Source organism: Hoplias malabaricus, chromosome 14 (assembly GCF_029633855.1).
Source record: "Hoplias malabaricus isolate fHopMal1 chromosome 14, fHopMal1.hap1, whole genome shotgun sequence".
Classification (NCBI taxonomy): domain Eukaryota; kingdom Metazoa; phylum Chordata; class Actinopteri; order Characiformes; family Erythrinidae; genus Hoplias; species Hoplias malabaricus.
In genome coordinates this window covers 1,211,958-1,235,189 of record NC_089813.1, presented here as the reverse complement: position 1 = coordinate 1,235,189, position 23,232 = coordinate 1,211,958, and the positions used below count along the sequence as shown (strand labels likewise).

Below are 23,232 nucleotides of genomic sequence, written 5' to 3'. Positions count from 1 at the left end.
ACAATGTGAACGAAAAAATTTTCACATTCATAAACACTGCTGGTGTTCGGTGTTGAAAATGATGGACAGCATCTTTAAAGGCTAAGCACCTAAAGGCTCTTGAACACCTTTCGTTGGTGTCCTTACATGCCCATATTGTTGGAAAAGCGCCAGTGAAATGAGCTACAGATAACGGAGTGAGCGGATGGTCCTTTCCAAAGTGTCCATTTAAAGTGGACAAATTTAGTCTATTTTCTGGATATTTTGGGATCTTTGGGCCATTTGTTCACAGATTTCCCACTGTACATTGAATGATTGCAGCCAAAAACAACACACCTTTTCCTCATTTTGCATTAAATTAAGTGCAGCTTCTAGAGTTGTTGTCCACCATCTACGTCACAGGCAAGACGCCTATTAGAGTTTCCCAACACCGCTGGGGGGGGGGGGGGGGAGACCAACGGTCTTTTAAACCTTATTCCTTCAATTAGTAAGAAATAACATGTTTTCTGACTCTCAATAAACACGAGTTAGGAACTCAAACTCCACTGTATTTATTTGTTTGACACTTTAATAGAGCTGCTGCTTAGCCTTTAAAGCTTTGTCTTGATTTCCTTTAATGTTTATTTGAATGTTATTTGGTGTAAAGCAGAAGTAAAGGAGTAGAAATGACCTTGCCTTGTGTTCTGCAGGTGATTTTAAACTCTCTGTTCTTCAACTACGACCTGAAGAAGTCGGTGACCGAGCCCCGTGTCCACAACCAGCTCAACCCCAACAAAACCGTCGTAGAGCAGAACTTTGAACAGGTTAGTCCCCGCTCTCCACAGAAGCAGCACGAATCTATAAATGACCCCATTACTCCCTGAAGATAATCGTATTCACTGGACCATCATTTATCACCGCAGTATAAAATACCTCCAGTAGGTGGAGCAGCTGCTACAACAGACTCCGTGTCACACACTAGTCCTGTCATGTCTGTTTTCCCTGCCATGTACTTTCTCAGCACATGGCTCTGTTTGTTGTTGTCCATGTCTCCGCCCTTGTCCCGCCTTTGTTATCTGTTTCAGGTGTTTCTCATCTATTCATATATTTTAGCTCCCTGGTGTCACTTCCGTGTATCGGTCATTCGTTTCGTTTAGTTTCCAAAGTCATGTCGTGTTGTTTCTTACCCAAGTCAAGTCGTTTTGATTCCTAGTCATGTTCCTTAGTTCGGTCTGTCTGTCTCTGTCATTTTCCTCGTTTCATTTCATATGTCTTGTTGTTTCCGTAGTTTCCTGTCTTTGTTTTGTTATATCTTTTGTTTAATTAAAATAATGTGTTTTAGCAAGTGCATCCGCCTCCCTCAGTCCGCTCCGTGAAAAATGACTCTCCGACAGATAAAGGCTTATCCTTGTTCTTTTATATGACCTTTCTCTGGAGATAAAGTGTTTTATTTCAGAAACTGACACTTAACACGAACGATAATTCAGTCAGGCCTTTGTCCAAATAAAATCACTGACGACAAATAAATCCTTTGATTCTGTAGTAGCCTCAGAGAGCGAGCAGCTGGGCTCCAGCCTGAACTACCAGCGCCCCCTCCTGGATGTAGTCTATACTGCAGTAATAAACACTCATAATTATGGTTAAATATAGATATTATAATTACCGAGTGAGTAATGGAGTATTTGTAGCTGTATTATAGCCCTAGCCCTACACCTGTGAGAATGCTCGTTATATTACTACAGTTAATTAATACTCTAACAGTTTAATATTGTAGTTATTCACTGGTCACTCAGCTCTAATGAAGTGTGAACGTGTGAACCCTTAATTTATCTGCTGTTATTACATCTCCAGAGTGTCCTGGAAGGCCTAGCGCAGAAGAACCACATAACAGAGTTCCAGCGGACCCCGGGGTCGGTGGTCCAGGCGGTGGTCCGGCAGGGCGACCGGCTCTGTGCCGAGTCGGACCCCAGGAAAGGAGGATATCCCGCAGGTTACTGACCCGAGATTAATGTCTGTTTTCTCCTCAATCCTCAGCGGAGCTTCCGCAGCTTCAGGCAGAAGACACAGGGACAGAACGCTAACCTTAAAAAGCCCTTCTCCTTTCAACACTGCAGAAGAGAGCCTCTTATCAAGTGAAAGCATCTCTAACAGCTGATGTCTCTAAACGTCCTCACAGTGAGGCTGTTGTGGGAGTTTTTGAGGATTATTTCACCTCTTTCTTCAGGATTTCTCTCAGTTTTAAGTTTATTTTTTGGAGAATGTGTCGTTAGCTGTTGGTTTCTTCAAAAATATGACTTTTTCAAGAAAAAATGTGTGAAATTACACTTTGTCTGCGGATAAAATCACTTCAAGCAGCAAATTAGTGATATTCTGATTATAAAAAGGCCCTTGTACTGACACCTAGTGGTCAGGATGGATGAGAGTTTCTGTACTGAGCTCTAAACTGCTTCATTCAGGGACATCACCGCAGTTTGATTCTCTGGATTCTCCCACAAGGGGTCGCCACAGCAGGTCACCGGCCTGATCCAACCCTCGCTTCCACCCAGGCTCTGGATCGGCTCCAGGAGCAGACAGGCGCACCCCGGTGGCTGGAGGAGAACGTGGGGAAAACACACGGAAAGAACCTAGGCCCCGTGGCTCCAGAGCTGCGACAGAAACACCACACGCTGCAGTAACAGCAGTGAACAGTGAACACTGACTGCAGCTTTAAAAACAACAGTGAAACAGGTGAAGGATCCTTTAATGTTCTCACGCAGAGAGAAATGTCACACGCATCGACTCGATTTCAGATGATTTCACGGAATAAGAGAATTTTTGCAGTGAATTTATTTTTATTTTCCGTTCTGATGGGAACATAGTGTATCCTCCCTGGTGCCTGAACGGTTCTGCCTTATGTTTGGTGATTTTATTATTTATTATTCTGTGTGTGGAGAACAGGGGCGAGTGTGTTATTCGTCCCGCGTCGGTCCAGAAAAGTGACAAAAGCAGAAACACACAAGTATCGTTTCTAAAAACCCCTTCAGTCTGGAGAGAGTGAGCTGTGGTCAGTGGAGGGTCTGAGGAAGTCCAGCGTCTCTCAGCGCAGCAGCTGTTCCTCTGGTTCTTGAATCATTTCAGATCATTATCTGAAACAAAGAGCTGTAGCTCTAGAGTCAGTGGTGCAACACACACACACACACACACACAGGGAAGAAGATTAGAGACTGACTCTGAAGGGCTGTAGATTCCTTTAGTCGCTGAGGCATTGAGTAGGAGTCAGAAAAATACTCAGGAAACAATCAAACACAGATGATGAAGTAGTAAAGTGTCGCTGGTCTCTACTCACCTCTCAATGTAATGAGAAGCATCCAGAGACACAATCGAGCCCGGACAGCGCCCCTTAGTGGTTCCACGTGGGTAGAACCTGGGCCAGCTGGGTTCACGCTGGTCTCCAGGGAGCAGATGGTACCTGGGATTACAGTGGGACCCTGGGTATCTATTTACACATGGCGTCCACAGGGAGGCGCTACTACGAGCCCTGGTTACATCACTGACCCTGGAGGGTCCCCACCTGAGCTGCCCCTCTGTGCCCCTCGGGGCTGTGATGGAGGGGGCAGTCTTCTTGTGAATTAAAGCAAATAAATCAGGGATGGAATAATCATGACCCCTTCAGGGCAGATCCTCTGGGAATAAAGGAACAGGTAAATATTTATTACCCGAGGATCAGGGAGGGACCTCAGGTGTGTTACAATGTGCCTTAAACATAGAAAAGTGCCTGACAGGCTACAAATAAACAAAGAACAATCAAGCTTTTCTTTACATTTCCTCCAGATGTTTTGGGTCCTGGAGCCGGAGCCGTGTGAATCGCTGTGTGTCTGCGGTAGAAAAGATGTCGGATGTTTGTTTGTTTGAGGAGAGACTGTGATGTTCAGTGAACCCTGAGAAATACATTTTCATATATTTTTTTAAACACACATTGTCTGGACTCCTGCCTGTTGCTATGCTGTAAACTTTTATTTTGGAAGATTTCTCGTCATTTCATTAAAACCGATCAGAATCATTGATGAACGCTGGTGTGTTATTAATGAACCCGATACACACTTTAATCTCCAGGAAGAGAGAGGTGTGTTTGTGAAACGTGGGCCGTTTAAACTTCACGAGGAGAACGTATACATTATATTTATTACACACTCACCCAGTCACTCTCACTCTCACCCAGATTCTCACCCAGTCACTCTCACTCTCACCCAGTCACTCACCCAGTCACTCACACACTCACCCAGTTACTCACTCTCACCCAGTCACTCACACACTCACCCAGTCTAACACAGAACATCACACACTCACCCAGTAACTCACACACAGTGTTTAATCGAATGTTCCAGGTGTAAACAGGTTTATTAATACAGAAAGGCATTGTAAAGAAAGGCTGACTTTATCATTTCTGAATAACATCATCCATGTGTTCTGACACTGAACAGAACTGAAGATTTCCTGAATTAAAAGGGGAAGTGAAAACAGATCAGTATCCGACGGCTTTGCCCAGTTTACGAGCGTCTGAATAAGCTTCAATCACGCCGTCTTTCTGTGACAGAGCATTGACCACGCTAATGAACAGCTCTGGATCTTTGACTGTACTGCGACCTATTCTTAGGGCCTCCATCACGTCCTGAAACAAAAAATTTTACACAATTAGGAAAACTGTCCCTAATAAATAAATAAATAATAAATAATAATTATTTCTATGTTTATATACATACAGAATGCAGCTCATGAGAGATAAAGAATAAAATTGCTTAGAAGTCTCTCAATTAACTATGCTGTTTATTGTTGCCATCTTTAAAATGGGGTCCAGGCCTCTAGGTGTCAGTGTAATGGCAGGATCCTCTCATGGAGAAGAGTCCGTGGAGGAAAAGGCAAAATGTTGTTTACCTTGTTGAAGTCGGGCTCGAAAAAGAGAGTGTTGTCAGGGTAGAGATGAACGACTGGAGCCGAGATGGAGTCTTTCAGAGATTTCCCAAACCACAGGTGGTTCATCAGCGTCTGAACAGTTCAGAACAGCCATGGAACAGAGAGAGGAACAAGGGCACAAAGGCAGAGAAAGGTCTACCTGTGTGACTCTACAGTATTTTGTCTTGTCTAGTTACATTCAGTGTAGTCCGGTTTGTCTGTTGTATTTATTGTGTATTCTGCTGTACTGTGTGTAAATCCTTTGTAATATGCTGCTGTTATATGTGTGTGTGTGTGTGTGTATGTTGGGCCTGAAGAACATCATTACAATACTTATTTATATTGATTAATCACAAAAGAAAAAAAAAATAATAATAATATGTTTTTTTAATATTGTATTTTAAGAATTTATTTAAAGTGATTACTGACCAGAGTCACTCCGGTGGTGATCTTGCTTCCCCCAGCACCTCCGATAACCACAGTGTGGTTTTTACTGTTAGAGAAAAGGATCATTGGAGCCATGGAAGAGGGAGGCCGTTCACCTAAAGACACACACACACACACACACACACACAATGAGATGATTAGTGTAATTCTTATTGAAGGGACACTAGGTAAAAATGTTTTGTTTTTGTATTTATTTTTTTTTTGTTTCAAAATAATTTGCTATAATTCATAATTCATTAATGAGAACTTTACACATGTTGACATTTAAGATATTTTCATTCTGCACAGACCTGAAAAACACTAAAATAATTAGTGAATGTTAACAAAGGGCCAGAATAAAAAAATGTATATTGCCATATCCCATGATTCTGCCAACTCACCAGTTTGAATCCGGTCTGTTTTCTCACAGAAATCAAGTAGATGGTTGTTGAGGATGATGCCTGTTTTCGGTGAATACACTTGAGACCCAAATCTAAAGTGAGAATAACAATTGTTCATAGGCACTGGGTGATTTTCTATTCACATAGTCCATTATGTTCTGTAATGTCTGCACTAAACCTATAAAGTACAAAGGGTGTTACAGAGAATATTCCATCATCATCATCATTATCTGTAACCGCTTATCCAATTTAGGGTCGCGGTGGGTCCAGAGCCCACCTGGAATCATTGGGCGCAAGGCGGGAATACACCCTGGAGGGGACGCCAGTCCCTCACAGGGCAACACAGACACACACACATTCACTCACACACTCACACCTACGGACACTTTCGAGTCGCCAATCCACCTGCAACGTGTGTTTTTTTTGGACTGTGGGAGGAAACCGGAGCACCCGGAGGAAACCCACGCAGACAGAGAATATTACAGAATATTAAAAAGACACTCTGGAGCACAGAGAATATTACAGAGAGACTCTGAGCACAGATAATATTACAGAGAGACTCTGAGCACAGATAATATTACAGAAAGACTCTGGAGCACAGAGAATATTACAGAGAGACTCTGAGCACAGAGAATATTACAGAGAGACTCTGGAGCACAGAGAATTTTACAGAGAGACTCTGGAGCACAGAGAATTTTACAGAGAGACTCTGGAGCACAGATAATATTACAGGGAGACTCTGGAGCACAGAGAATATTACAGAGAGACTCTGGAGCACAGAGAATATTACAGAGAGACTCTGGAGCACAGAGAATATTACAGCAAGACTCTGGAGCACAGAGAATATTACAGAGAGACTCTGGAGCATAGAGAATATTACAGAGAGACTCTGAGCACATAGAATATTACAGAGACACTCTGGAGCACAGAGAATATTACAGCGAGACTCTGGAGCAAAGAGAATATTACAGCGAGACTCTGGAGCAAAGAGAATATTACAGAGAGACTCTGAGCACAGAGAATATTACAGAAAGACTTTGAGCACAGAGAATATTACAGAAAGTCTCTGGAGCACAGAGAATATTAAAGAGAGACTCTGGAGCACAGAGAATATTACAGAGAGACTCTGGAGCACAGAGAATATTACAGAGAGACTGTGGAGCGCAGAGAATATTACAGCGAGACTCTGGAGGACAGAGAATATTACAGAGAGACTCTGGAGCACAGAGAATATTACAGAGAGACTCTGAGCACAGAGAATATTACAGAGAGACTCTTGAGCACAGAGAATATTACAGTGAGACTCTGGAGCACAGAGAATATTACAGAGAGACTCTGGAGCACAGAGAATATTACAGAGAGACTCTGAGCACAGAGAATATTACAGAAAGACTCTGAGCACAGAGAATATTACAGTGAGACTCTGGAGCACAGAGAATATTACAGAAAGTCTCTGGAGCACAGAGAATATTAAAGAGAGACTCTGGAGCACAGAGAATATTACAGAGAGACTCTGGAGCGCAGAGAATATTACAGAAAGACTGAGCACAGAGAATATTAAAGAGAGACTCTGGAGCACAGAGAATATTACAGAGAGACTCTGGAGCGCAGAGAATATTACAGAAAGACTGAGCACAGAGAATATTACAGAAAGACTCTGAGCACAGAGAATATTACAGAAAGTCTCTGGAGCACAGAGAATATTAAAGAGAGACTCTGGAGCACAGAGAATATTACAGAGAGACTCTGGAGCACAGAGAATATTACAGTGAGACTCTGGAGCACAGAGAATATTACAGCGAGACTCTGGAGCACAGAGAATATTATAGAGAGACTCTGGAGCACAGAGAATATTACAGCGAGACTCTGAGCACAGAGAATATTACAGAGAGACTCTGGAGCACAGAGAATATTACAGTGAGACTCTGGAGCACAGAGAATATTACAGAGAGACTCTGGAGCACAGAGAATATTACAGAGCGACTCTGAGCACAGAGAATATTACAGAAAGACTCTGAGCACAGAGAATATTACAGAAAGTCTCTGGAGCACAGAGAATATTAAAGATAGACTCTGGAGCACAGAGAATATTACAGAGAGACTCTGGAGCACAGATAATATTACAGAAAGACTCTGGAGCACAGAGAATATTACAGAAAGACTCTGGGGCACAGAGAATATCACAGAGAGACTCTGGAGCACAGATAATATTACAGAAAGACTCTGGAGCACAGAGAATATTACAGAGAGACTCTGGAGCACAGAGAATATTACAGATTAGACTCTGGAGCGCAGATAATATTACAGATTAGACTCTGGAGCACAGAGAATATTACAGAAAGACTCTGGAGCACAGAGAATATTACAGAAAGACTCTGGAGCACAGAGAATATTACAGAGAGACCCTGGAGCACAGAGAATATTACACAGAGACTGGAGCACAGAGAATATTACAGAAAGACTCTGGAGCACAGAGAATATTACAGAAAGACTCTGGAGCACAGAGAATATTACAGAAAGACTCAGGAGCACAGAGAATATTACAGATTAGACTCTGGAGGACAGAGAATATTACAGAGAGATTCTGGAGCACAGAGAATATTACAGAGAGACTCTGGAGCACAGAGAATATTACAGAGAGACTCTGGGGCACAGAGAATATTACAGAGAGGCTCTGGACAACATAAATGACAACAGTGGTTTTGCTATCAAGGTTGTACAAGACAATCTTCAGCTAAACAGTGTGTTTAGAAATTGATCAGGATTTTTTTCTGAGCCCAGATTTAAATCCTCTAGGGAAGATCTGGTGTGTGTTTTGATTAGATTTTAACTAGAGCTAGACAATAGTTAAATATCAATAAATATTGCAATATATGTGTAAATATATAAATAACAATGATATGATGTTTAAACACATTTTCAAAATTTCAGTACACTTTCATTACAGGATCTGTCACTGACTTACAGGCATTAGAGGGTGCTGTCAGTGTATTGGATATTGCAAAAATATTAACAAAGCCAAGAGGTTTAAGTTTGACTGTGATGTAATATTTTTCTTTTTTTTCTTTTTATTTTTGCAGTCGTTCTGTGGCATTTGTTTTTTGTTCATATCGATATCAGAATTTATTTTATTTTATTGACAGAAATTAAGAAATATATTGTGATATAAGTTTTGGCCATAACATCCCACCCTAACTGTAGCATTTATCCTTTATTAAATGTTAATTCTTTATTAAATATTTTGGGTTTGGTACCTTTATGTGGGAGTTTATACAGTGAGTGTAGGCTGCAGTTAAAGTAGATTTTGCTCACAGATAATTGATGGAACTGGTGACAGACACAGCCATCCCCTCCTCGTCCAGAATTGAGACATGGGAAGTGCCCCCAGTGTCTTTGTCTTCAGTTGCATTGTAGACCTCATTGGTACTATAATCAATAATCTTCTTGATGCGGTCAGCAAACTCCTCCTGAGTTATGGCAAATGCCTCCTGAACTGTCTTCTGCTCAGCACACACAAGAACAGGTGTTCAATGTTCAATAAGACATCAGGAGATAATGTAATACTGACATAAACATTATAAACACACACATTTTTATATATATAAAAATATAATTAAATATAATTAATTAATTAATTGGCGCAGCAGGTAGGTGTCGCAGTCACACGGCTCCAGGGGCCTGGAGGTTGTGGGTTCAATTCCCGCTCCGGGTGACTGTCTGTGAGGAGTGTGGTGTGTTCTCCCTGTGTCTGCGTGGGTTTCCTCCGGGTGACTGTCTGTGAGGGGTGTGGTGTGTTCTCTCTGTGTCTGCGTGGGTTTCCTCCGGGTGACTGTCTGTGAGGAGTGTGGTGTGTTCTCTCTGTGTCTGCGTGGGTTTCCTCCGGGTGACTGTCTGTGAGGAGTGTGGTGTGTTCTCCCTGTGTCTGCGTGGGTTTCCTCCGGGTGACTGTCTGTGAGGGGTGTGGTGTGTTCTCTCTGTGTCTGCGTGGGTTTCCTCCGGGTGACTGTCTGTGAGGAGTGTGGTGTGTTCTTCACAGGATTTTAGGCCCTATAGCCAATTATGTTGCCTGTGCTTTTAGGAGCAATCTGATTTATGGAATTTGGAATAAATTGGCCAAAATTTCAACCTGCTTTAAACTCTAATTGTCAAGCTATGACCAAGAGTCACACGGAGGAAACCCACGCAGACACAGGGAGAACACACCACACTCCTCACAGACAGTCACCCGGAGGAAACCCACGCAGACACAGAGAGAACACACCACACTCCTCACAGACAGTCGCCCGGAGGCAGCCCACACAGACACAGGGAGAACACACCACACTCCTCACAGACAGTCACCCGGAGGAAACCCACGCAGACACAGGGAGAACACACCAAACTCCTCACAGACAGTCACCCAGAGGAAACCCACGCAGACACAGAGAGAACACATCACACTCCTCACAGACAGTAACCCGGAGGAAACCCACGCAGACACAGGGAGAACACACCACACTCCTCACAGACAGTAACCCGGAGGAAACCCACGCAGACACAGAGAGAACACATCACACTCCTCACAGACAGTAACCCGGAGGAAACCCACGCAGACACAGAGAGAACACACCACACTCCTCACAGACAGTAACCCGGAGGAAACCCACGCAGACACAGGGAGAACACACCACACTCCTCACAGACAGTCACCCGGAGGAAACCCACGCAGACACAGAGAGAACACACCACACTCCTCACAGACCGTCACCCGGAGGAAACCCACGCAGACACAGAGAGAACACACCACACTCCTCACAGACAGTCACCCAGAGGAAACCCACGCAGAAACAGAGAACACACCACACTCCTCACAGAAAGTCACCCGGAGGAAACCCACACAGACACAGGGAGAACACACCACACACACATTAGCATATTGTTCTGTGCCTAAACTGGTAATGCACCTTGTGTAGCAGGACGTACCTTTCCAGAGTCAAACCTGGGGTCTCTCATGAGTTTTCTCTTAGCGTTGGCAAACTTACTGGCCTCTATGAACCGATGGTATGTCAGAATACGCTCCTTTCCTTTTATAGAGTCTTGGTTTGGGTTGTAGCCTCGAGGAAAACAGAATAAACCTTTCAGCAGCTTGACACAAAGTCGATCAGATGAAATCACATCTACAGATTAACAGTGAATACGGCTGTACACTGGGAGCGATCGCAGAGGTCTTCCACAGTTACTGTGTGTCTCGTTTTCTCTCATTGTGTCTCACTCTAGTTCTTGCCTGCAGATTGTGAACTGTTCCAAACACTTACCCAGTCACTCCTACACTCACACACACCTGTGTTTCACACACTCACCCAGTCACTCCCACACACCTGTGGACTGTTTCACACACTCACCCAGTCACACTCCCACACACCTGTGGACTGTTTCAAACACTCACCCAGTCACACTCCCACTCACACACACACCTGTGGACTGTTTCACACACTCACCCAGTCACACTCACACACACCTGTGGACTGTTTCACACACTCACCCAGTCACACTCACACACACCTGTGGACTGTTTCAAACACTCACCCAGTCACACTCCCACTCACACACACACCTGTGGACTGTTTCACACACTCACCCAGTCACACTCACACACACCTGTGGACTGTATCACACACTCACCCAGTCACACTCACACACACCTGTGGACTGTTTCAAACACTCACCCAGTCACACTCCCACACTCACACACACACACCTGTGGACTGTTTCAAACACTCACCCAGTCACACTCACACACACATGTTGACTGTTTCAAACACTCACCCAGTCACTCCTACACTCACACACACATGTGGACTGTTTCAAACACTCACCCAGTCACTCCTACACACCTGTGGACTGTTTCAAACACTCACCCAGTCACTCCCACACTCACACACACCTGTGGACTGTTTCACACACTCACCCAGTCACACTCCCACACTCACACACACCTGTGGACTGTTTCACACACTCACCCAGTCAGACTCCCACACTTACACACACCTGTGGACTGTTTCACACACTCACCCAGTCACACTCCCACACTCACACACACCTGTGTTGCAAACACTCACCCAGTCACTCCCACACACCTGTGGACTGTTTCACACACTCACCCAGTCACTCCTACACTCACACACACATGTGGACTGTTTCAAACACTCACCCAGTCACTCCCACACTCACACACACCTGTGTTTCACACACTCACCCAGTCACTCCCACACACCTGTGGACTGTTTCAAACACTCACCCAGTCACTCCCACACTCACACACACCTGTGTTTCACACACTCACCCAGTCACACTCCCACACACCTGTGGACTGTTTCAAACACTCACCCAGTCACACTCCCACTCACACACACCTGTGGACTGTTTCAAACACTCACCCAGTCACACTCACACACACCTGTAGACTGTTTCAAACACTCACCCAGTCACACTCACACACACCTGTGGACTGTTTCACACACTCACCCAGTCACACTCACACACACACCTGTGGACTGTTTCAAACACTCACCCAGTCACACTCACACACACCTGTGGACTGTTTCAAACACTCACCCAATCACACTCCCACACTCACACACACCTGTGGACTGTTTCACACACTCACCCAGTCACTCCCACACTCACACACACCTGTAGACTGTTTCAAACACTCACCCAGTCACACTCACACACACCTGTGGACTGTTTCAAACACTCACCCAGTCACTCCCACACTCACACACACCTGTGGACTGTTTCACACACTCACCCAGTCACACTCCCACACTCACACACACCTGTGGACAGTTTCACACACTCACCTAGTCACACTCCCACACTCACACACACCTGTGGACTGTTTCACACACTCACCCAGTCACACTCCCACACTCACACACACACCTGTGTTTCAAACACTCACCCAGTCACTCCCACACACCTGTGGACTGTTTCAAACACTTACCCAGTCACTCCTACACTCACACACACATGTGGACTGTTGCAAACACTCACCCAGTCACACTCACACACACCTGTGGACTGTTTCAAACACTCACCTAGTCACACTCCCACACTCACACACACCTGTGGACTGTTTCAAACACTCACCTAGTCACACTCCCACACTCACACACACCTGTGGACAGTTTCAAACACTCACCCAGTCACACTCCCACTCACACACACCTGTGGACTGTTTCACACACTCACCCAGTCACACTCACACACACCTGTGGACTGTTTCAAACACTCACCCAGTCACACTCACACACACCTGTGGACTGTTTCACACACTCACACAGTCATTCCCACACTCACACACACCTATGTTTCACACACTCACCCAGTCACTCCCACACTCACACACACCTGTGTTTCACACAGCCCCCCCACCTACCAGTGTGTGTTTGGACTGTGGTATGAGAGCGGAGCCCCAAGAGGAAACCCACACAGACACAGAGAGGACACACCACACTCCTCACCGACAGTTACCTGCGACGGGACCCTGTGGCTATATATGTATATACACACACGTGTACTTCTTTTATTATTTATTGTACAGCACTTTTTTCAAATAAAATATATTATTATTATTATTATTAGTTGTGAGAATCACCTCTCACCTTTCATGACATTGAGGATGAAGCTGACCAGTGCGCCCCCTGCTGGAGGAGGAGGGAAATACATGGTGTAATCCCCCAGAGAAACCGTCCAAGGCTCCATTTCTGTCACTTCAGCAGATCTCAGGTCCTCCAGAGTTAGAGAGCCACCTTAAACACACACCATCACACACACACATACCAGACACACTTTAGCTCAAAGCTTGGCTCTCACACACTCACACACTCACATCTCACTCTGATACAGGGAAGTTGTTGGGCTTTTCTCACTATGATCATTTGACAAGTTCCTGCTTTGGATTTGAATGCTCCAGAGAGGCCTGACTGTTTATTAGATAAATCTGTTCAGATTGTTTAAAAATCATTAACAGGGTGTTGTTTTATTCATTATTACCTGCTTCCTGTACGTCACAGATCAGTTTCCTCCCAGTGTCTCCAGTGTAAAACTCATCTGCTCCGTTCTTCGAGATTCTCTCCAGGGTTTGGGCGAGTTTCTCAAACTTTACAGTGTCTCCTTCCTTCAGCAGGTTCCCATCTTTATCCTCAAACAGTTCACTGAAACCCAGGAGGGAAGGAGCATAGATTTCCAAACATATTCTATAGCTATGAGTATTTTACAGTTGTGCTGTGGGGAAGAAAATACATATTTGAATATATGTAACAATTCTCATTTTCAGACTGTAGTACAAATATTTTGACCTGGACCTGTAACTGATAAACTATTAAGAGCTGTTTAATTTTGAACAGAGTGTGTGTTTGAAGTGGTGTGACTCTTCTAGTCGTTACGGTGCAGGTTTAGCGCTCCAGGAAACTCACAGACCAATCACATGTGTTTCTGCACATCACACATGTGGCTCCTCTGTGCATTATGATGAGCGCTGTGACTCCACTGAGTGACACACACAGGGCAGGGTCCAGACACCGATCATATGCATTTTATACATTGTGTTCTGGAACTTGGCCTCTCCAACTGGACCATAATGAATGAATTAATTACCCCTCTTATAAAAGATACAGGGATGTGTGTGGCGCGGCACAGTGGAGCAGCAGGTAGTGTCTTTGTCACAGCTCCAGGGTCCTGGAGATAGTGACTGTCTGTGAGGAGTGTGGTGTGTTCTCCCTGTGTCTGCGTGGGTTTCCTCCCACAGTCCAAAAACACATGTTGGTAGGTGGATTAGAGACTCAAAAGTGTCCGTAGGTGTGAATGTGTGAGTGAATGTGTGTGTTTGTGAGTGTGTGAGTGAATGTGTGAGTGTGTGTTGCCCTGTGAAGGACTGGTGCCCCCTCCAGGGTGTGTTCCTGCCTTGCACCCAATGATTCCAGGTAGGCTCTGGATGTGTGTGTGTGTGTGTGTGTGTAAAATACCGAATTGTGTGCCTTCTGATTTTGGGAAGATATCGAGCCACAATGTTGGAAATTTTCACTCCCTCTCTCGCCAGACGGATGGTGGGTTCAAATAATTTAGCCCATGGCAGACGGCCATAAAGGTGATGAACACGCTCATAACCTCGTATCTCCCCAGGAACACCCATCCACTGAGTACCTACAGAGAGACAGAGAGACAGAGAGAGAGAGAGAGAGAGAGAGAGAGAGAGAGCTGTACTTAACTCTTTAATCATTACACATACCAGAATTTTCATTCATTTATTTATTTATTTATTTATTGTTTGTTTGTTTATTATCAGGAAACCATGGCAGTATTATAGAAAGGGACAGGGACTGAGACTGAGACAAAAATGGAAACAGGGACCAGGACAGAGGCAATATGAGGCAGTATCAGAGAGTAAGATGGAGACAGCACTGTCACTGCGGTGTTACCTCAGTGGAACTGTACTTTACTCTGTATTAACTGTGGATGTTAAAGTTGTGTTGATGTCACTCGGCCCGTTTCATCTCCAGGACTTTTATTGTGTTATTTTATTCTCCATAGTTGTATAATGAAAGATTACAGAGATCCCCCTCTCCTTCTGGAGAAGAGAATGTAATGAACCTTTAGAACACAGCTGGACTCTAACACCACTGCTGTACCTTTAAAGATACGCTACACTGTCTGTACCTTTAAAGATACACTACACTGTCTGTACCTTTAAAGACACACTACACTGTTTGTACCTTTAAAGATACACTACACTGTCTGTACCTTTAAAGACGCACTACACTGTCTGTACCTTTAAAGACACCCTACACTGTTTGTACCTTTAAAGATACACTACACTGTTTGTACCTTTAAAGATACACTTCACTGTCTGTACCTTTAAAGATACACTACACTGTCTGTACCTTTAAAGATACACTACACTGTTTGTACCCTTAAAGATACGCTACACTCTTTGTACCTTTAAATATACACTACACTGTTTGTACCTTTAAATATACACTACACTGTCTGTACCTTTAAAGATACACTACACTGTCTGTACCTTTAAAGATACACTACACTGTTTGTACCTTTAAAGATACACTACACTGTTTGTACCTTTAAAGATACACTACACTGTTTGTACCTTTAAAGATACACTTCACTGTCTGTACCTTTAAAGATACACTACACTGTTTGTACCTTTAAAGATACACTACACTGTCTGTACCTTTAAAGATACGCTACCCTGTTTGTACCCTTAAAGATACACTACACTGTTTGTACCTTTAAAGATACACTTCACTGTCTGTACCTTTAAAGATACACTACACTGTCTGTACCTTTAAAGATACACTACACTGTCTGTACCTTTAAAGATACATTACACTGTTTGTACCTTTAAAGATACACTACACTGTTTGTACCTTTAAATATACACTACACTGTCTGTACCTTTAAAGATACACTACACTGTCTGTACCTTTAAAGATACGCTACCCTGTTTGTACATTTAAAGATACACTACACTGTACATCTAAAGATATACTACACTGTTTGTACCTTTAAAGATACACTACACTGTTTGTACCTTTAAAGACGCACTACACTGTCTGTACATTTAAAGATACACTACACTGTTTGTACCTTTAAAGATACACTACACTGTTTGTACCTTTAAAGATACACTTCACTGTCTGTACCTTTAAAGATACACTACACTGTTTGTACCTTTAAAGATACACTACACTGTCTGTACCTTTAAAGATACGCTACACAGTTTGTACCCTTAAAGATACACTACACTGTCTGTACCTTTAAAGATACACTACACTGTCTGTACCTTTAAAGATACACTACACTGTCTGTACATTTAAAGATACACTACACTGTTTGTACATTTAAAGATACACTACACTGTACATCTAAAGATATACTACACTGTTTGTACCTTTAAAGATACACTACACTGTTTGTACCTTTAAAGACGCACTACATTGTCTGTACATTTAAAAATACACTATACTGTTTGTACCTTTAAAGATACACTACACTGTTTGTACCTTTAAAGATACACTTCACTGTCTGTACCTTTAAAGATACACTACACTGTTTGTACATTTAAAGATACACTACACTGTACATTTAAAGATACACTACACTGTCTGTACATTTAAAGATACACTACACTGTACATTTAAAGATACACTACACTGTCTGTACATTTAAAGATACACTACACTGTACATTTAAAGATACACTACACTGTCTGTACCTTTAAAGATACACTACACTGTTTGTACCTTTAAAGATACACTACACTGTTTGTACATTTAAAGATACACTACACTGTACATTTAAAGATACACTACACTGTACATTTAAAGATACACTATACTGTTTGTACCTTTAAAGATACACTACACTGTTTGTACATTTAAAGATACACTACACTGTCTGTACCTTTAAAGATACACTACACTGTTTGTACCTTTAAAGATACACTACACTGTTTGTACATTTAAATATACACTACACTGTTTGTACCTTTAAAGATAAACTACACTGTTTGTGCATTGAAAGATACACTACACTCTTTGTACCTTTAAAGATACACTACACTGTTTGTACTTTTCAAGATACACTACACTGTTTGTGCATTTAAAGATACATTACACTGTTTGTACCTTTAAACATACACTACACTGTTTGTACCTTTAAAGATACACTACACTGTTTGTACATTTAAAGATACACTACACTGTCTGTACCTTTAAAGATACACTACACTGTTTGTGCATTTAAAGATACACTACACTGTTTGTACATTTAAAGATACACTACACTGTCTGTACCTTTAAAGATACACTACACTGTTTGTGCATTTAAAGATACACTACACTGTTTGTACATTTAAAGATACACTACACTTTTTGTACATTTAAAGATACACTACACTGTCTGTACCTTTAAAGATACACTACACTGTCTGTACCTTTAAAGATACACTACACTGTTTGTACATTTAAAGATACACTACACTGTCTGTACCTTTAAAGATACACTACACTGTCTGTACCTTTAAAGATACACTACACTGTCTGTACCTTTAAAGATACACTACACTGTCTGTACCTTTAAAGATACACTACACTGTTTGTACCTTTAAAGATACACTACACTGTTTGTACCTTTAAAGATACACTACACTGTTTGTACCTTTAAAGATACACTACACTGTTTGTACCATTAAAGATACACTACACTGTCTGTACCTTTAAAGATACACTACACTCTCTGTACCTTTAAAGATACACTACACTGTTTGTACCTTTAGTGACAGTGATGTTCCTGTATTCATTCATTCATGCATTCATTCACTGTCTGTAACCCTTATCCAGTTCAGGGCAGCGGTGGGTCCAGAGTTTACCCGGAATCACTGGGTGCAAGGCAGGAACACACTCACACATTCATGCACACACTCACACTTTTGAGTCTAATGTTTCTGTACTATACCTTTAATCTGAGAATGAGTGATAGATACTAGGACGGAGACAGTAAAAAAAGACAGAACACAGGGACTGAGACAGAGATAAGGAACAAAGGCAGTCATGGAAACAAGGATATTCACATCAGACTAGAATTTCTATATTACTCCCAAAACATCACATGAGTCAACTGCAATTTGAAATCATGTTTTCATCCTTAATGTCAGTGAGGCTTAAAAAAGAAAGGTTGCTTTCACTTTTGCTTTCAATATTTCCTGTTTTTGTAGTGTTAATCTGCGAACACAGACCTGCTTCACTGCATGGACATTTAGAAAGAAGATCTGCTTTAAACATCTGTGGAACTGTCTCTCTGGAGCTGATGATTTTCACAATACCTAGGAAAAATATCAAACAATCAGCAAAACAATCAAACAAAAACATTTAAAGGTGATTTTTAAGTATTACTGTTAGGAATACATTTTTTTTAAAAGAAAACAATATCCAAAACCTCTTTGTTGTATTTTCATGAAAATGAACCAAACACAAAGTGAGGAGCTTTTCTCTTTTTTAAAAGTCCTCTTTTAAAACACCTCTCCAACTACATTTCATATTTTAATCTAATCAAAGCACACACCACATCTTCCCTAGAGAGTTTAAATCTGGGCTCAGAACATAATCCTGATCAATTTCTAAACACACTGTTTAGCTGAAGAGTGTTTTGAACAACCTTGATAGCAAAACCACTGTTGTCATTTCTGTTGTTCAGAGTCTCTCTGTAATATTCTCTGTGCTCCAGAGTCTCTCTGTAATATTCTCTGTGCTCCAGAGTCTCTTTGTAATATTCTCTGCGCTCCAGAGTCTCTCTGTAATATTCTGTGTGCTCCAGAGTCTTTCTGTAATATTCTCTGCGCTCCAGAGTCTCTCTGTAATATTCTGTGTGCTCCAGAGTCTAATCTGTAATATTCTCTGTGCTCCAGAGTCTCTCTGGAATATTCTCTGTGCTCAGAGTCTTTCTGTAATATTCTCTGTGCTCCAGAGTCTCTCTGTAATATTCTCTGTGCTCCAGAGTCTTTCTGTAATATTATCTGTACTCCAGAGTCTTTCTGTAATATTCTCTGTGCTCCAGAGTCTTTTTGTAATATTCTCTGTGCTCCAGAGTCTTTCTGTAATATTCTCTGTGCTCAGAGTCTCTCTGTAATATTCTCTGCGCTCAGAGTCTTTCTGTAATATTCTCTGTGCTCCAGAGTCTATCTGTAATATTCTCTGTGCTCAGAGTCTCTTTGTAATATTCTCTGTGCTCCAGAGTCTTTCTGTAATATTCTCTGTGCTCAGAGTCTCTCTGTAATATTCTCTGCGCTCAGAGTCTTTCTGTAATATTCTCTGTGCTCAGAGTCTCTCTGTAATATTCTCTGTGCTCCAGAGTCTTTCTGTAATATTCTCTGTGCTCAGAGTCTCTCTGTAATATTCTCTGCGCTCAGAGTCTTTCTGTAATATTCTCTGTGCTCCAGAGTCTATCTGTAATATTATCTGTGCTCCAGAGTCTCTCTGTAATATTCTCTGTGCTCCAGAGTCTCTCTGTAATATTCTCTGTGCTCCAGAGTCTCTCTGGAATATTCTCTGTGCTCAGAGTCTTTCTGTAATATTCTCTGTGCTCCAGATTCTCTCTGTAATATTCTCTGTGCTCCAGAGTCTCTCTGTAATATTCTCTGTGCCCCAGAGTCTCTCTGGAATATTCTCTGTGCTCAGAGTCTTTCTGTAATATTCTCTGTGCTCCAGAGTCTCTCTGTAATATTCTCTGTGCCCCAGAGTCTCTCTGGAATATTCTCTGTGCTCGGAGTCTTTCTGTAATATTCTCTGTGCTCCAGATTCTCGCTGTAATATTCTCTGTGCTCCAGATTCTCTCTGTAATATTCTCTGTGCTCCAGAGTCTTTTTGTAATATTCTCTGTGCTCCAGAGTCTTTCTGTAATATTCTCTGTGCTCAGAGTCTCTCTGTAATATTCTCTGCGCTCAGAGTCTTTCTGTAATATTCTCTGTGCTCCAGAGTCTATCTGTAATATTCTCTGTGCTCAGAGTCTCTTTGTAATATTCTCTGTGCTCCAGAGTCTTTCTGTAATATTCTCTGTGCTCAGAGTCTCTCTGTAATATTCTCTGCGCTCAGAGTCTTTCTGTAATATTCTCTGTGCTCAGAGTCTCTCTGTAATATTCTCTGTGCTCCAGAGTCTTTCTGTAATATTCTCTGTGCTCAGAGTCTCTCTGTAATATTCTCTGCGCTCAGAGTCTTTCTGTAATATTCTCTGTGCTCCAGAGTCTATCTGTAATATTATCTGTGCTCCAGAGTCTCTCTGTAATATTCTGTGTGCTCCAGAGTCTCTCTGTAATATTCTCTGTGCTCCAGAGTCTCTCTGTAATATTCTCTGTGCTCCAGAGTCTCTCTGTAATATTCTCTATGCTCCAGAGTCTCGCTGTAATATTCTCTGTGCTCCAGATTCTCTCTGTAATATTCTCTGTGCTCCAGATTCTCTCTGTAATATTCTCTGTGCTCCAGAGTCTTTCTGTAATATTCTCTGTGCTCCAGAGTCTCTCTGTAATATTCTCTGTGCCCCAGAGTCTCTCTGGAATATTCTCTGTGCTCAGAGTCTTTCTGTAATATTCTCTGTGCTCCAGATTCTCTCTGTAATATTCTCTGTGCTCCAGAGTCTCTCTGTAATATTCTCTGTGCTCCAGAGTCTCTCTGGAATATTCTCTGTGCTCAGAGTCTTTCTGTAATATTCTCTGTGCTCCAGAGTCTCTCTGTAATATTCTCTGTGCCCCAGAGTCTCTCTGGAATATTCTCTGTGCTCGGAGTCTTTCTGTAATATTCTCTGTGCTCCAGATTCTCGCTGTAATATTTTCTGTGCTCCAGATTCTCTCTGTAATATTCTCTGTGCTCCAGGGTCTCTCTGTAATATTCTCTGTGCTTCAGAGTCTCTCTGTAATATGCTCTGTGCTCCAGAGTCTTTCTGTAATATTCTCTGTGCTCCAGAGTCTCTCTGGAATATTCTCTGTGCTCAGAGTCTTTCTGTAATATTCTCTGTGCTCCAGATTCTCTCTGTAATATTCTCTGTGCTCCAGGGTCTCTCTGTAATATTCTCTGTGCCCCAGAGTCTCTCTGTAATATTCTCTGTGCTCCAGGGTCTCCCTGTAATATTCTCTGTGCCCCAGAGTCTCTCTGTAATATTCTCTGTGCTCCAGAGTCTTTCTGTAATATTCTGTGTGCTCCAGAGTCTCTCTGTAATATTCTCTGTGCTCCAGGGTCTCTCTGTAATATTCTCTGTGCCCCAGAGTCTCTCTGTAATATTTTCTGTGCTCCAGAGTCTATCTGTAATATTATCTGTGCTCCAGAGTCTCTCTGTAATATTCTGTGTGCTCCAGAGTCTCTCTGTAATATTCTCTGTGCTCCAGAGTCTCTCTGTAATATTCTCTGTGCTCCAGAGTCTCTCTGTAATATTCTCTATGCTCCAGAGTCTCGCTGTAATATTCTCTGTGCTCCAGATTCTCTCTGTAATATTCTCTGTGCTCCAGATTCTCTCTGTAATATTCTCTGTGCTCCAGAGTCTTTCTGTAATATTCTCTGTGCTCCAGAGTCTCTCTGTAATATTCTCTGTGCCCCAGAGTCTCTCTGGAATATTCTCTGTGCTCAGAGTCTTTCTGTAATATTCTGTGTGCTCCAGATTCTCTCTGTAATATTCTCTGTGCTCCAGAGTCTCTCTGTAATATTCTCTGTGCTCCAGAGTCTCTCTGGAATATTCTCTGTGCTCAGAGTCTTTCTGTAATATTCTCTGTGCTCCAGAGTCTCTCTGTAATATTCTCTGTGCCCCAGAGTCTCTCTGGAATATTCTCTGTGCTCGGAGTCTTTCTGTAATATTCTCTGTGCTCCAGATTCTCGCTGTAATATTCTCTGTGCTCCAGAGTCTCTCTGTAATATTCTCTGTGCTCCAGAGTCTCTCTGTAATATTCTCTGCACTCCAGAGACTTTCTGTAATATTCTCTTAATTTTAGAGTTAAAATATACTTCCTACCATTTTTGTCCTTTATGGTGAATATAGCTCCTCCTCCGAGGCCCATGCTCTGTGGGTTTATCACTGATGTACACAACAGAGCAGCTATTGCAGCGTCCACTGCTGAGCCATTGGCCAACAGCATGTCTCTGAGAAAACAAAGGCCGCTCTAAAACAGTGTTTCACACAGTTAATGTTAGGACAGACGTGGCTGCAGTTGGGTGTCCTGTGGGTAACACTGCTGCTCTCAACACTGAAGTTAGAATTATACAATTATTCTGTACAAAAGCATCTGTAAATGTCATTTACTTAATCTACATATAAAACAGGAGTAATCACTGTGAATTTGATTAGATGTTAATATCCATCTCATTAAATCTGAACTGTAATATGATTGAAAGTTAGCCTTACATTGTAACAAAGTGTTTTGCAACAAAGTTTAAAAGTCAAACAATATAAAACTGATCAGAAATATAATGATGCTAAGATGTTTATTTTAATTCATATATTCACATGAATATTGAAGTACACTATCAATAACGCATATTTAATACAATTGCCGCGACCAACGTACCTTACCACAGATCTATGTCAGAACAACTGAAACACATCTTTACTGTGTCAGCCTTTTATTATTGAGTTTTATCAACAAGTCCATTACCTAAACATTTAAAGCAGTTGTATTTATTTTCAAGAGTGTAATGATTAACAGCATGAATAATAACAGCATAAAGAGCAGTACTCACCGTCCCACTCCAGAGCAGGTTTCTGAATCTGCAGCAACTGCAGCATGTTTGAAAGTTTCAGTTTTCAGTTTTTGAAGATGAATGGTTAATACAGAAATTAAAGTGGAAATGATAACTAACAGCACCACAGTGCAGACACAGAAGCATTTTTTCCCTGCCATTTCAGAACCAAGCCTTGAGTCTACAACACACTCGAAACTCTGAGTAAAACAAATTCCCACAATCGGCTCTTCCTTTCTGCACCC

The 23,232-nt window shown here is 42.1% G+C and overlaps 2 protein-coding genes across 3 annotated transcripts in view; one reads left to right on the top strand and one right to left on the bottom strand.

The window, feature by feature from the left end:
* ggt1a (gamma-glutamyltransferase 1a) overlaps positions 1–4,301 on the top strand; it is a 14,702-nt gene extending 10,401 nt beyond the window's left edge. Inside the window, exons 10-12 of one of the 2 annotated variants that reach the window (XM_066644009.1) lie at positions 669–782; positions 1,810–1,948; positions 3,769–4,301. In XM_066644009.1, the coding sequence (XP_066500106.1) occupies positions 669–782; positions 1,810–1,948; positions 3,769–3,800 (285 nt within the window). In that variant the 3' untranslated portion in view covers positions 3,801–4,301. Of the gene's footprint in view, positions 1–668; positions 783–1,809 lie in introns of both variants that reach the window. The other variant, XM_066644010.1, reaches the window with a different exon arrangement.
* Positions 4,300–23,232, bottom strand: LOC136666043 (glutathione hydrolase 5 proenzyme-like). Its single transcript, XM_066644008.1, has 12 exons — positions 22,988–23,232; positions 22,263–22,390; positions 18,511–18,597; positions 14,723–14,900; positions 13,752–13,912; positions 13,361–13,507; positions 10,677–10,807; positions 9,027–9,214; positions 5,715–5,806; positions 5,317–5,429; positions 4,870–4,980; positions 4,300–4,606 (listed from the first exon to the last, which is right to left on the bottom strand). Exons 1-12 carry the CDS (start codon positions 23,146–23,148, stop codon positions 4,460–4,462), a joined length of 1,644 nt encoding a protein of 547 aa, XP_066500105.1. The 5' UTR covers positions 23,149–23,232; the 3' UTR covers positions 4,300–4,459.

Coding starts and splice junctions, on each gene's coding strand:
- LOC136666043 (XM_066644008.1), bottom strand. CDS start 23,148: ATGGCAGGGAAAAAATGCTTCTGTGTCTGCACTGTGGTGCTGTTAGTT. Junction 14,901..18,510: donor ATGTCCATGCAGTGAAGCAG/GTCTGTGTTCGC, acceptor GTCTCTCTGTAG/GTACTCAGTGGATGGGTGTT. Junction 9,215..10,676: donor CCAGGTTTGACTCTGGAAAG/GTACGTCCTGCT, acceptor TGTGCTGAGCAG/AAGACAGTTCAGGAGGCATT.